Source organism: Nelusetta ayraudi, unplaced genomic scaffold (assembly GCF_046127955.1).
Source record: "Nelusetta ayraudi isolate G7.1 ecotype Tasmania unplaced genomic scaffold, CSIRO-AGI_Nayr_v1 ptg000052l, whole genome shotgun sequence".
Classification (NCBI taxonomy): domain Eukaryota; kingdom Metazoa; phylum Chordata; class Actinopteri; order Tetraodontiformes; family Monacanthidae; genus Nelusetta; species Nelusetta ayraudi.
Window position 1 is genome coordinate 7,212,442 of NW_027466102.1, and position 14,242 is coordinate 7,226,683.

General features: G+C 47.5%; 2 protein-coding genes across 3 annotated transcripts; both read left to right on the plus strand.

Annotated features, from left to right (window-relative positions):
• Positions 1-577: 577 nt before the first annotated feature.
• On the plus strand, positions 578-6,785 carry thbd (thrombomodulin). The gene is made up of 3 exons (XM_076037469.1): positions 578-2,505; positions 4,186-4,315; positions 4,523-6,785. Exons 1-3 carry the CDS (start codon positions 893-895, stop codon positions 6,260-6,262), a joined length of 3,483 nt encoding a protein of 1,160 aa, XP_075893584.1. The 5' UTR covers positions 578-892; the 3' UTR covers positions 6,263-6,785.
• Positions 6,786-8,441: 1,656 nt separating this feature from the next.
• On the plus strand, positions 8,442-13,894 carry LOC142896039 (toll-like receptor 5). Of its 2 annotated transcripts, none has more exons than XM_076037488.1 (4): positions 8,442-9,083; positions 9,921-12,204; positions 12,805-12,893; positions 13,356-13,894. In XM_076037488.1, exons 1-4 carry the CDS (start codon positions 9,036-9,038, stop codon positions 13,599-13,601), a joined length of 2,667 nt encoding a protein of 888 aa, XP_075893603.1. In that variant the 5' UTR covers positions 8,442-9,035; the 3' UTR covers positions 13,602-13,894. The 2 variants fall into 2 exon arrangements, with proteins under 2 accessions (XP_075893603.1, XP_075893604.1); XM_076037489.1 differs by having other exon boundaries at positions 9,921-12,220; positions 13,356-13,583.
• The last annotated feature ends 348 nt before the right edge of the window (positions 13,895-14,242 follow it).

Sequence of the window (14,242 nt, forward strand, 5' to 3'; positions counted from 1 at the left end):
ATATATATATATATATACATATATACATATACATATATATATATATATATATATATATATATATATATATATATATATATATATATATATATATATATACATATACATATATATATAGGAAGGGGAAATGTTTCAAACATTTGCATGTGGTCCTTCAACTCCGTTCAGCTGCTGATGTAACTTAATTTCATGCTTTCCACTCGAGAAGTTAATTTGCAGGTGGCATTTAGTGTCACCGTGACGCTAAGTGCGCAAACACAAAGTGAGAAAAAGTAAAAGAAAACAAAAATAAGACGCTCACAAATTAGGCAAAACAACATTGACGGACATTTTAAATCAGAAGGGTTTTTTTTTTCTGAAACAAAATGAAAATACGCTTTAAATCCTTCATCTAAAACCCAGTAGTTAATATGAAACATAAATCCTTGCGGATTTTTCCCTTCCCACGAGAGTTTAGTGTCAGCCAAATCCAAATAGAGCTGGATGATTCACGAGGGAGGCTTGCAGGACAATGTTGATTGTGTGTGTGTGTGTGTGTGTGTGTGTGTGTGTGTGTGTGTGTGTGTGTGTGTGTGTGTGTGTGTGTGTGTGTGTGTGTGTGTGTGTGTGTGTGTGTGTGTTTTGATGGGCAAGGCTCTTTGTGATAAGGGGGCTGTTTGACGGCGTGCTGTGGGTTGAGCAATCAGACCGGGGCTTACACCACGGGCCGGGACGGGACTTCCTTCCTCTCCTGGCGGTTTCAAGAAAAAAGGAAAAGGGAGAAAATACGGTGGGAGCCTCTTTTAAAAAAGAAAAAAAAACACCACATATCTATATAAATGGGGGACCATGTTCAGCTTCCAGTCGTCTCGTCGGCAAAGAGTTTTCCAAGTGTCCTAACGTCGATACCATAATGGCTCCGGTTACCGCGCGGATGACTTTTTGTGCGCCCCTCTTCTTCGTCTCCTTCTTCTTCCTTCGTGAGCTGGAAGGCTCTCTCAACAGCCCCGGCGACGGCCATTGCACCAAGGAACGCTGTTTCGGACTTTTCACCGAGCGCACGGACTTCGAGGGCGCGCGGACGGCATGCAAGAAGAACGCCGGGCAGCTCTTCGAGTTTGACGCCGCCGTTCTCGCAACGATACTGGGCAGCCTGCCTGCCAAGGTCGCGGGGCGCTACTGGCTGCGAGCTAAGAAGGAAGGGGCGGACTGCCCTTTCGTCTCCCTGCCGGCCGGGCTCGACCCCGCCGCCGCTCCGTCGTCGACGCCGTGTCACGACATCTTGGACGGATTTCTGTGCCAGTACGCCACCGAGGAAACATGTCCCGGCGTGCCCGCTGCCGAGGGCGCGCAGGTGACGTACAACTCTCCCATGGACTTCCAGGTGCACGGCCCCGGGGCCTTCCCGCCGGGCACCATCGCCCTGACGGAGAAGGTCGGCGACCAACACCCGGAAGCGAAGCACGTTTGCTTCGAGAGCACCTGGCACCGAGCCCCGTGGAACTGCGACGTGTTTGACGGCGGCTGCGAAGACGACTGCGACAAGAAGGCGAACGTCTGCACGTGCCCGCCGGGGCGCCTCCTGGCTGCCAACAACGTCTCGTGCGCCGCGGACCCGTGCGCGGCGTGCCCGCGCGGCTGCCTGGAGGGCTCGCACACGTGCGTGTGCGCCGAGGGGTACCGCGCGACGGACGCGGGCTGCGTGGACGTGGACGAGTGCGAGGGGGAGAGGGGCCGCCTCCTGTGCAAGGGCCCCGGCCAGGACTGCGAGAACACGCCGGGGGGCTTTAAGTGCGTGTGCGAGCACGGCTTCGCGGAGGCGGACGGCGTCTGCGTGGACGCGCGCGTGTGCCAGAAGTGCGAACACCATTGCCAGAAATCCGGCGCGGGTTTCAAGTGCGCGTGCCATAGGGGTTACCGGGTGTCGGCCAAAGATCCCAGCAGGTGCGAGATGCACTGCGGCGAGAGCGACTGCCAGCCCTCCTGCGAGTGGACCGACGGCAAGCCCGAGCCGGAGTGCTACTGCCCCAACGGCTACATCCTCCACTTCGGCGGCAGCGGCGGCAAAGCCGTCTGCAGCGACATCGACGAGTGCGAGGGCAGCCCGTGCCACAAGTGCGAGAACCTGCCCGGCAGCTTCAAGTGCACCTGCAAGCGGGGCTTCGAGCTGCGCAATGGCCACCACTGCGTGCCCGTCAAGGAGGTGGATGGGGAGGGCTCGGGCTCCGGGGAACCCTCGCCGGACCCCTCGCTGCGTCCCCCGGCGGCCGGCTCCCAGCCGGAGGGGCCCGTGCCCTACTACGTAAAGGCCGGCAGCGTGCTGGGCATCGCCGTGTTCGCGGTGCTTGCCGTCGCGCTGCTCGCCTTCCTGGTGCACGGCGTGGTCAGACGCTGCGGCAGCTTCGAGCTGGACTCGTTCAAGCATTCCAACATGGACAACATCCTCTACCTGCAGCAGATGACCACCGAGACCTACAAGAGGTTTTCCATCGACAAGCACTCCAAGAGCGATCCGCAAGTGCCTTAGTTGCGCTCGTCAAGAACCGGGCAATATGTTTTTTTCCCCAAGCCAAAGAAAATGCATGCATGGCCTTTAAAAGTAGGACAGTTTCTATAAAAGCGGAAAAGTAAAAAAGCATCTGTTATCATAATGGTACTTTAAAAAAATAAAAAAATAAAAAAATTTTGAGGCAGCCAAAAGGCATGACAGTTGAAGAATTAAATGACTAGTTTATGTCATGACTGACCCATTTGTCAATTCATTTTAAGTGCCTTGTGGAAAATTCAAATGTTGCCGATTTGATGTTTTCATGTTTCTTTATGCTACATTATTTCCTGACGTGACCCATTGTTTGACAGGCGACAGGTTTTCTCGTGGAATCTGCTTTTATTGGTAACTTTTGAAGGAGGCCATTGTTGGTTGCGTTATTATTTGAAGATGGCTTGTCATGTGCCTCACAGATAAAAGCCACAATTAGTTTTTTACTCCAATTCATTCATCATTTGCACAGTATATCACTGTATATATGTGACATTACTGGGTTACACTGTATTGAAATGCACCTGCTTCAGTCGACCGAGGCTAAAATGAGCCAGCACTAGACACTCTATATTTCCAGCAAACACTACTGCACTCAAGTCTTATTTGTGTTGTTGAGCTATGTGTAATAGAACATTATGTCAAGTGTTTAACATGTTAGCAACAACAAAAGGCGGCTACACTGCTGTTTTCGGTTTCCACTGATATTTTAGTAAGCTTGACTGTTCTGAACATTGTTGTCTGACAAACTGTTCTCTTGCTGCTGTATGTTCCGAAAGTTCTACTAAATACGAATGTAAACCCGTGCTGCTATATGTTCACGCTTTGCACCTCACTCAGATATGGGCAGACACTACTCGTCGACGTGATTGTTATTCTTGCAATGCATTGAGAACGCGTCGGTTGTTTCCGTTTGTTTGATTCGTGTTTGTACGTCAAAACTTTGAAGAAGTCAAAACACAACACAAGGACCAGCGAGTATTAAATACGTGTTGTGAAGTGAATGGTTTTATGGACTGATGGATGTATTTTTTAACGGCATAATAAAATTACTCTTTTTGGTTTATTTCTTCTCTGTCTTTAAGATGATACAAAGAGTATATAACATATATGCCAAATTGTCAAAAAATATCGATATATCGGTTAAATAACGATATTGAAAACTAAAAACGGTTCAATATGACTTGACTGAGTAAGTGAAACTTGTTCCGGGTTACTTGAGTTTAATAACTTCACTATTGACATGTCAATAGTCGAATATACATTTTAATTACTGTCATCGACATTAAGTCATTTTTTCTATATTTTTTTTTTAGTGAACTTTCATTTTAATAGTCTGTTAGATGTGGTATGACTGATGGTGCTTATCTAAAGAGGGAGCCCCTACTATATAGTGGGGATTGTGCTTTTAATAAATGTTTGCCCTTTACTGTATTTCAGTATCAGCCGACTTCAGACGCATACTGCCCAGGCCGATTAGACGTTCATCAATGTTTTTTGGAAAACATTAAAACATTTAAATTTGACACTGCAAATGAATATCATGTCGGATACTGAGATGGGGCTCGTGATACTTAAAAATAAATGAAATAATAAAAAAAAAGAAAAGAAAAGTACCGTCCTCTGTAAAAGGAGGGTGTGAAAGTGTTAATCGCGCTTCTCCTTAGCAGGCGGACCGCTGCTCGTGTAACGGGACTGGAAACTCTGCCTGACGTCTTGCGCAAGGCGGAGTTTGGATGGGGCCCGTTTCGGGGGAGGAGCCCCCCCACCCCCCCAGTCCCCTTCTTCTCCTCCTGCGTAAACTACGTGCGCGGAAAAAGATGCGCGTTTCTTGAGCGGAGGGGTAAAGTTTCGAGGGGACTCTCGAGCGCCGCGGCGAGCTGCGAAGACCACTTCCTTCCTCCTCGAGGGGCGCCAACATGGAGTCGGGGGGCTATAAATGCCAGCAAAAAAACATTTCCTCCTAACAAACAACCGCGTCAATCGTCCGAGTCAACTTGAGAGAAAGAGAGGGGACACAAATCCCGCCGGATTGAAAGGATGTGGACCGTCCTGGACTGCTGTTGCTGCCGCCTCCTCCTCCTCCTCCTCCTCCTCCTCCTGACGGAGCCGGCCGGCGGCGCGGAGCCGTCGAGCGGCTACTGCCTGGAGCGCCAGTGCTTCAGCTTCTTCACGGACCCCGTCGACTTCCACGACGCCGTGACTCAGTGCGAGCTCAAGGGCGGCCGCCTGATGTCGGTGCGCTCCGCCGCGTCCCTCGACGCGCTTCGCTTGCACCTCTCGCTGCAGAAGGGCAACGTCCCGGGTCACTTGTGGGTCGGCTTGCAACTCACCGGCGGCTGCCCGGACGCCGCCGCCGAGCTGAGGGGCTACCGGTGGCTCGCCGGGGACGACGCCTCCGCCGCCGACTTCTCCCACTGGGGGGCGACATTCGACGACAGCTGCTCGGCCCCCCGCTGCGTCGCTGTCTCGTCCGAGGACGACTACCGCTGGACGCAGGAGCCGTGCGAGGGACGCGCGCTCGGCTTCCTCTGCGAGCACAGCTACGGCAACGACACGTGCACACGTCTGGGCGCCGCGCGCGGGGAGTCGGTGACTTACAAGACCCCCATAGGCTTCGGGGGCCAGGACCTGCTCTCCCTGCCGCCGGGAAGCACCGCCACCCGCATGCCGCGGCGCACCGCGCACATCTGCTTCAAGGGCCGCTGGCTGCACGCGCCCTGGAGCTGCGAGGTGCTCGAGGGCGGCTGCGAGCACAAGTGCGCGTCGGGGGCGAGCCTGGAGCCGTCCTGCTACTGCCCGGAGGGCCGGAGCGTCGACCCGGCGAACAACGTCACCTGCCGGGAGGCCCAGGGACCGTGCGCGGCCCTTCGCTGCGACCACGCGTGCCACCGCGACGGCGGCGGCTCCTACGTGTGCGCGTGCGACCAGGGCTTCCGGCTGGCGCCCGACGGGAGGACGTGCTCGGACGTGAACGAGTGCTCGGACGAGCGCCACTGCCCCGCGGAGAACTCGCGGTGCGTCAACACCGCCGAGGGCTTCCAGTGCGTGTGCGCCGACGGCTTCCGGGCGTCGCCCGGCGGCCGCTGCGTGGACGTCAACGAGTGCGCGTCCGCCCCGTGCGAGCACATGTGCACCAACACGCCCGGCAGCTTCCAGTGCTCCTGCTACGACAAGTACATCCAGGACCCGCAGAGACCCCACAGGTGTCAGCGGCACTGCGGGGTGCAGGAGTGCCCCGCCGAGTGCGACCCCAACGACAGCACCCAGTGCTACTGCCCGAACGGCTACCTCGCGGAGGAGCGGCCCACCGGCACCACCTGCATCGACATGGACGAGTGCGCCTTCTACTCGTGCGATCAGGACTGCGTGAACACGTTCGGTGGCTACGTGTGCTCGTGCCGCCCCGGGTTCGAGCTCGTGGCCGGGTACAAGTGCAAGAAGGAGGCGGCCGGCGACAGGGACCCGGACGCGGACGGCGGGTCGGAGGGGGGCGGCTCCGGGGACGCCACCCTCATCCCGGGCATCCTCACCGCCTCACCCGCCGCGCCGGGTCCGGGTCCGACCAAGCAACCGTCGGCGGTGAACAACGGTGGTCTCGTGGCGATCCTAGTGTGCGCCGTCCTCGTCATCGCCTTGTTGGTTTTTCTCGTTTATTATTTCCTCGGTCGGACGGAGAGCGCCGGTGCGCTCAAAGGTGCGGGCGAGGCGCACGGTTTGCACCGCGTGACGAGCGACGCTTGAGAGGGTGTGGGTGTGGGTGGTGGTGCCCTCAGAGACTAAAGGAGATGGGTTTATGCCCGACATCTGAATGTAAACGGTGGACTATATGGAGGAGGCCCGAAAGAAACGAGCTTTAGAACATTTCTTTTTAAGTAGGTTTTTAACAGAAATGCAAAAAGTACACATGGGTAATAACACTAAAATGTAGCTTTTTTTTAAATGGACTTTTTTGTTTTGTTTTGTTTTGTTTTTTACTGATTCGTATGTTTGTTTGTTTTTTCGTGGTATTAATATTAATTTCAATTCCAACAAAATGACGAACGATGTCAACCACTTTTTTTTTTCCACGTTTATTAAATTATGTTAAACACAGGCTTTTGTGCGTGTTTGTCTTCGTTACATAGGTCGACTGCCCCATCTTCTGGAGGTATACGTGAACTACAAGTGATCGACACCGAGCTCAGTAACGTCAGCCTTTTTTTTGTTACGTTTGAACCGCTATCAACCAGCGTTTATTGAAAATAAAGAACTTTAATGGCTTGTATGTTTTGGAATATAATAGTACTCTACAACTACTCTACAACACTACAACAAGAGAACAAAAATAAGGAATATTTAACAACAAAACAAAACAGGAAAATACACTCAGATGTAAAAAGAGTCACAAAAAAATGTTGAAATCCAGATAGTAGTAGTAGCAGTTGTTGTTGTTGTACGTGTTATATGTGCATATTTTAAACGTGCAAAATAAGTTTGAAACATGGTACACTAAGTCATGATAATCGAACAACAAGTTAAAATAATAAGCAAAGCATGCGAGACAAAGTGATTTCATTTCCACATCCAAAAAGGCGTGGGAAGAAGTACAACTTATTTAATCAATAAGAGTCTTTTTTTCTCCTCCCTCTTCCTTTCACATGTACTCTTCTTGTTTTTCTCCTGTTTTCCTCCTCAGAAAAAAAAAAACCCCACCAACAACACTGAACACTTGGTGGTCACCATTAGCTCTCATCCTATGGTGATTTTTGAAAAATGTATCTATTTATTTGATAAAAAGAAAAGAAATACTATGGCCTGAGGCAGGAGCTGCCTTGAAAGAAACAATACTGTCTGTGGATCTGTTTGTTCGCTTTGCTTTGTTATCTCATTGTCAATCACATCAGCCTCTTTTGATGCCCTGTTGTGAGAAGGAGGTATTCCGTAGTCGGAATATGGATAGAAAAATCAAAATATCAATAACATTGATACCAATTTTAGTATCGCCAGTACCAGTATTAGTATCACGTATTCAATTTATATATAGATATTATATTGTACATACCGATTACTTCATTGAGACTACAGGGTTGTCCATAACTTGGACTAAAACACATAGTTGTTGTTGTTTTTTTTAATCGAATATATGTATTTTACCTCAAACTTCAAATGATTGTGACAATAAAGGAAAATTCAAGCAGGAAAAATTCAGGAGGGCAAACAAGCGGCACTTTATGAAGACTGTTGCTCTAAGCTGACAGAGGCATTGGATATAAGTAAGTACTCTCTTTTTTACCAAAAGCTTTGCACACATTCTGTCCTGGGTTTTGAGTTAATAATAATCCACATGAGAAAAGAACAAAACAACAACATTCAGATTTACAAAATTTAGCAATTTAGCTTTTCATTGTTAAAAAATCAATGCCAAATCTGACAGTTTCTTCACTGCATGGACATAGATAATTATTTCTCGATGTCAACAAAAGTGCAAGTTAACTAAAGTTATTGGGGGGGGTCCATGTTGGTGGCAGCAACAACCTGACTCGTCGTCGTCGTCGTCGTCGTGAACGCATCATACTTGTAATTGGTAATGGTTGGGTCATGGGGTTGTATTTGAAAGAGGAAGGGGGAGCCGGAAATTGGGTCATCCGTGAGATTGCGACACACCGCCGTGTAGTGGTCGGACGTCGAAAAAAAAATCACTGTGAGGAACCTCTGAGGTGTCGGGGAATGTGCGAACTATACCGAGGAGGAGCACGAGGAGGAAGAGGAGGAGGAACCGAAGCTTTCCTAGCTGTAAACATCGACGTAAAAAAAATAAATAATAATAACTCGCTCACTTTTCCAGACTGTCAACGGAGACTGTGCTCTCACGACGACACAAGCGAGTCGCCACTTTGCGTGGAACTCCGTGAGTCACGCCCTTCAAAGGTAAAGCGGTTTTGCGGTTATCGCGCCCTGTTTTTTTCCGCGTGAAGTGTATATGTTCGGATTGCAGTGGCGGTTGAAGCTACCGCGGCGCCGTATTGGCGAGGTTTAGAGCAATGTAAACAAGGGGGTTAATGTTTAATTCTTTAAGAAAACAAAACAAAACACATTTGAACCGTACAACCATGCATTTCTATATTGAATTAAGAAAGAAGAAAAACATAGAAAAGATTCGTACTTTTACTTTTTTTTTTTTTACTGACCATACTTTTGTGAAGGTTGAAAGTTGTTTTCCACTGTTGGAAATTACATTGAAGCCTCGTAGTGATCTCAGACTCTTGAAATGATTTTATTTGAAATTTCAAAGTTTGTTTGTTTTTTCTTTATGTTTTTGCTCCCAAAGCAGTGAAGGTCTCGCTGCTCACGCAGCTGGATCAGTCTCATGGTTTGCTGCTGAACACCGAATGCACATCCGTGACCCATGACATATATATATATTTTTTAGAACAATCAGCCCAGAGTTTCTGTCACGTACAACATGGCATCGCCGTTCACGTCTTCATTTTAATGTCTTTTTCTTCCTTGCAGTTGTTGTTAGTATAATGGCAACATGTGGAAACTAGTGCTACACGTGTGTCTCTTCAGTTTAACTCTGAAGGTAAGTGAAACGCAGCGCCGTTCATTTTCACTTTATTGCAACCAAATTGAAAAAAACAGAAAATCAGTAAGAAAATCAGTTGTTTTTTTTCCCTAAACAGCCACAACCAATGACTTAACATTTGCATATACAGTACAGCGGAAAATGTTTTCAGGCATCCTTAAAAGTTTTACTCGAACCCAACCATCGTTGGAATAAGTTTGGTACTTGTTGTGCATAAGACAAGAAAGCAAAGCTCTTGTACTTCTCCAATCACCCTTGCACTCCGCGAGTGTTGCATCATCGTGGTGAAACATCCGGTTCTGTGCTGGACGGAACAGTGTATGTGCTGCACGTCGGGTAAATGTTGGCATGTGCACTAAAATAAACTGTGCTTGGGGACTTAAGACCGATACTTAGCGCAATACCGCACTATCACTGTGTGTGGTGTGAATCTTTTGGATTGAAACCTTTAAATAATGAATTCATACAAATCCGTAGTCAAATCTGGATCAAACATTGCAATTTAATGCCGCTGTTGGGACCAAGCATAGGCAGCGAAAGAGGCAGCGGTGATGACTGAGGACATTCAACTGAAGTAAAAAATGTGGTCTGGAAAAGCTACAAAAAACAATTCAGACAGGAGATTTAGTGGACAGATAAGGCAGTTTTGCATGCAACACGCATAAGTGAGGTGCTCATGGCGCCAGAGGTATGTGTGGGAGACGACCTGACTGGGGGCTACGTTTGAATGGAAGAATTCACAGTCCTCTTCTAGTTCTAATTTGATAAAATAAAGCAACAGTTTTAGCAAATAAGAAATTGTTCTAACAAGAGCTCCACTCTTCCCAAATGCAGGTGTCGACGTGCAAACCACCATGCACTTTCTACGGCCCTATTGCCGCCTGCTCGGGACAGAACCTTCCCTGGATTCCTCTCCTGCCTTCCAACATCACTCACCTGTATTTGGGCTGGAACGACATCCGCGAGATCAACCAGACCTCCCTCAGAATCTACGACCAGTTGGAAAGACTCGATCTCGGAATGCAGAAAGTGCAAATCACCATAAGGAGCAATGCTTTCATCAGGCAGAGAAAATTAACGGAGTTGGTTCTTGGAGGTAACAAAGGCCTTCGACTAGAGCCGAGGGCCTTTTCCGGTCTCTTTAGATTAAAACATCTCTGTATTGATCATTGCAATTTGGGGGATTCATTCCTGGCAGAAAGCCACCTGCAGCCCCTTCTGTCCCTGGAAACGCTTGATCTCACCGGAAACAACATCCTGAGACTGCGACCTGGAGCGTTCTTCTCAAGACTGACCAATTTCAAACGGCTAAATCTCAAATCAAATAAAATTGGGAGACTGTGTGAAGAGGACCTGGCCGGTTTCAAGGGAAAGCACCTGGCTCTGCTCGACCTCAGGTTAAACCCACTGACCGATATGTCAAGGAGCGACTTTGACTGGGGAACATGTGGGAACCCTTTTAGGAACATTCGCTTGGGCACCTTGGACATATCCACCACCAGGCTAAATTTGAATGCAACGCGTATGCTCTTCCAAGCAATACATGGAAGTCCCATTGACCATATAATACTTTCACTTGCACTTGGCAAAGGATTTTCTCACCACAATTTCCCCGACCCAGATGAAAGCACATTTCAAGGTCTTGCGAACAGCACCGTTAGAATTCTGGATCTTTCAAAAAATCGAATATTCGCCCTGCAGAAGGCTGTATTTAGTCCTCTGAGGCATGTAAAACTCATAAACATCTCCCACAATCGAGTCAATCAGATTGACAGGGATGCCTTCTACGGACTTCAGGAGAATCTCATGCTTCTAAACCTGTCGTGTAACCTCCTGGGGGAAGTGTTTTCCCACACATTTGCAAATTTAAACAACCTCATTTTGTTGGATTTGTCGCACAACCACATAGGCGTCTTGGGTTTTCAGTCCTTTAGTGGCCTAACAGAACTACGTTATTTATATCTGACAGGAAATTCACTCCGAAACCTGGGTTTACCGGCCTCGTTGCCAAACTTGGAATTTCTTCTTTTAGGGGACAACAAGATAAATGAAATTCACAATGTCATGACATTGGGCGCCAACGCCATCTACATGGACGTGAGCGAAAATCAATTAACAAACATGGAGGATGTTTACAAAATTATGTCTGATTTTAAACGCATCGAGATTTTCTTCTACGGCGGGAACACAATACACTTTTGTAAACTGAATAAAAAATACTCCGTCTCTCCTAATAATAGTTTGGCAACGATGGACCTTCACGGAAGTTCCTTGGAGATGCTTTGGGCAAAGGGAGATTGCCTCGACTTGTTTGACGGTCTCCGGAATCTTGTTGCTCTCAACTTGAGTTTGAATTCTCTCACGCGTCTCCCTCTGGGAATTTTCTCTGGCCTGAGTTCAATCATGGAGCTGGACCTCTCCCTTAATGCGCTGACGTACCTGCACCCCAACGCGTTCCCAGTCACGTTGAGAAGGCTCTATCTCTCGGACAACTTCCTTGCCGCCCCCGACCCAGCGATTTTCCAGTCTCTCACCTTTCTCACCCTCGGAGGAAACCGCTTCCACTGCGACTGTCACTTAGAGGGCTTCCTGAAGTGGCTGAACGTGACCAGCATAGTGCTGGAGGAACCTCACAACTGTGAGTTTCCCACCGACCTCTTCAACGTTCCCCTGCTGAATTACTCCAGGGAGGTGGAACCGTGCGAGAAGGACGACGAAGACGCCGTCCAAGGTCTCAAGTTCACCCTCTTCGTCCTCTCCGCTCTGCTGACGCTCACGGTCGTCATCGGCGGGACAGTTTACGCCCGTCTCCGTGGGCAAATGTTCATCATCTACAAAAAGATGGCCGGGTGGGTTCTGGAGGGTGGTAAACCCGTACGCGATGAGGATGTCGAGGCCAAGTATGACGTCTACCTGTGCTTCAGCAACAGCGACTTCGTTTGGGCCGAGTCGGCTTTTCTGATGAAGCTGGACAGCCAGTTTGCAGAGGGCAACATGTTCCGCTGTTGCTTCGAGGCCAGAGACTTCCTGCCAGGCGAGGACTACCTCAGCAACATCCGAGATGCCATCTGGAGCAGCAGGAAGACCATTTGCCTCGTCTCCAAGCGCTTTCTAAAAGGTCAAGGCCACTGTGTGTGTTAACCAACATTCATGTTGTCGGAGAAGGCAGATTCCTCGGGGAAGGAGGATTGATTGATGGTAACGCATTGTAAGGAGAAACAAATGGGCAGATGCGGTCACGACGTGACAGTATTTAGACATATTAAAAACGCTCCATAAGATACTGAGATGAAAATTGTTTCAACTCTATAAAATTACATTTTACCCCTGTATAGTGCAATTTACTATTTTATTTCTGTAAAATCACATTTCAGAGCTGCAATTTAACTGGGACTAACTGCATTCATAACTTACTGTAGTGATAAGATCAACACTTGGAGTCAAAACTGAGATAAAAAAAAAAAAAGAAAGAAAAATCAACCTAGACATGAAGAAAACAGATAGCTTGTCAGAGCCTGAATTTGAATTTTAAAATGCATGTTTTTATGTTGAGGGGTTGTTGTTGTTGCTTTAAAGTTGGACAAATTGCACCAATGAAATATAGCATTTGTCTGAAAACCTTGAAATGCTGTGCCTCCAGCAGTGCACGTTGATTGAAGAGTGTATTGGAAATGTAGCGATGCAGAATGAACAACTGGAGTCATGCTTCTGTCTGTAGATGGCTGGTGTTTGGAGGTGTTCTCTCTGGCCCAAGGCAAGATGTTGGAGGAGCTCACAAATGTCCTAATTATGGTGGTCGTGGGAAAGGTATGTATGTCCGCCTAGAAACCTTGCAATTTGTTTTAGCATTATTATTTTTTTCAGTTTTCTATCTTTCTATCTATCAAAGCTGAATAATGCAAACAATTCTGACTTTAAGTGTTATTTTAGTTGAGGTCATTATTCTCCTTTCTATCACTTTCCTCTCCTGGAAGAAAATGCATGGCCCTAGTAGTAGCTCAGTCATGGTTCCACTATGTGGAACATAGTGTGGCTGTAAAGTTTTGAAATTAATCTCTGTTCAAATACCCAAGAGAGCAAGTAGGATCCATTCATGAAAAGGCAACCCAGGACCCACTTTTCGCCACTAGATGTCAGCATTTGCACAGATTTATACCACGCTTGCTTGCGCAGAGTTGACGTTTTACAGACTTGGTGAAGAAATGTAGTTTTTTTTTTTTGATGCGCACCGACTTGTTCCGCCTTGTCCGTCTCACTCAACAACTCAAGGTGACTCACTACCAGCTGATGAAGTGCGAGGCCATCCGAGCGTTTGTCCAGAAGAGGCAGTACCTTGTCTGGCCTGAGGACCCTCAGGACCTGGAGTGGTTTTATGAGAAGCTTTTCTCACAGATACTCAAAAACACCAAGGTCAAAAAGTTTCCAGCAGACAAAGCTGAACCTGCAAAGGATGACACTCGGCCTCAGAATGGGGAGAGGATCGAGCTAGAGAACATCGGAGCAATTGCCTTGTAAATTCTCAATGGGGAAACCTGCAAGAAATATGATACGATCTGCATAGTGATGTCTTTTTTTTTTCTTTCTTTTCTTTTCTTTTTTCTTTTTTTTTTAATGTACAGATAGGGGAAACAGCCTGCTGATCCGTTGTATGTTTTACTGTGAGGAAGGTAACTGGTAAGGAACTGTCAAAAAATAAGACTTTGTGTATATCACAATCATGAGCAATGGCTTCTGTCTGCTGATAGTATGACGTTTCAACATTACGTCTCCTGTAAAAGTTTTCCTGAAACATATCACATACCACAGTGTATCAGTTTTTATTTTAGTCAACATTTAAGAGGGTTGACAGAGCTAGCAAAAGGTTAACGGTAAAATTAAGATAAAGTACTCATACCTGTATTTTAGCATCAAACGAATGTTAAGCGTGGATTTATCACTTCTTCGTAATTAGAGCACATAATGTAATCATTTCACCGGGGTCTAAAGAGATTACTGATGCATTTAAAAACAAATGGGAAAACATGAGAACATTTCTTCCTGAGAGATATTTTTGGTAGACTGAAAGACCCCTTTAGATTGAATAATGACTCATTTAATTCATTGAATAAAAAAATTAATGGCTGGATTGAAGCCTACAATGCGTTGTTTTTTGTTTT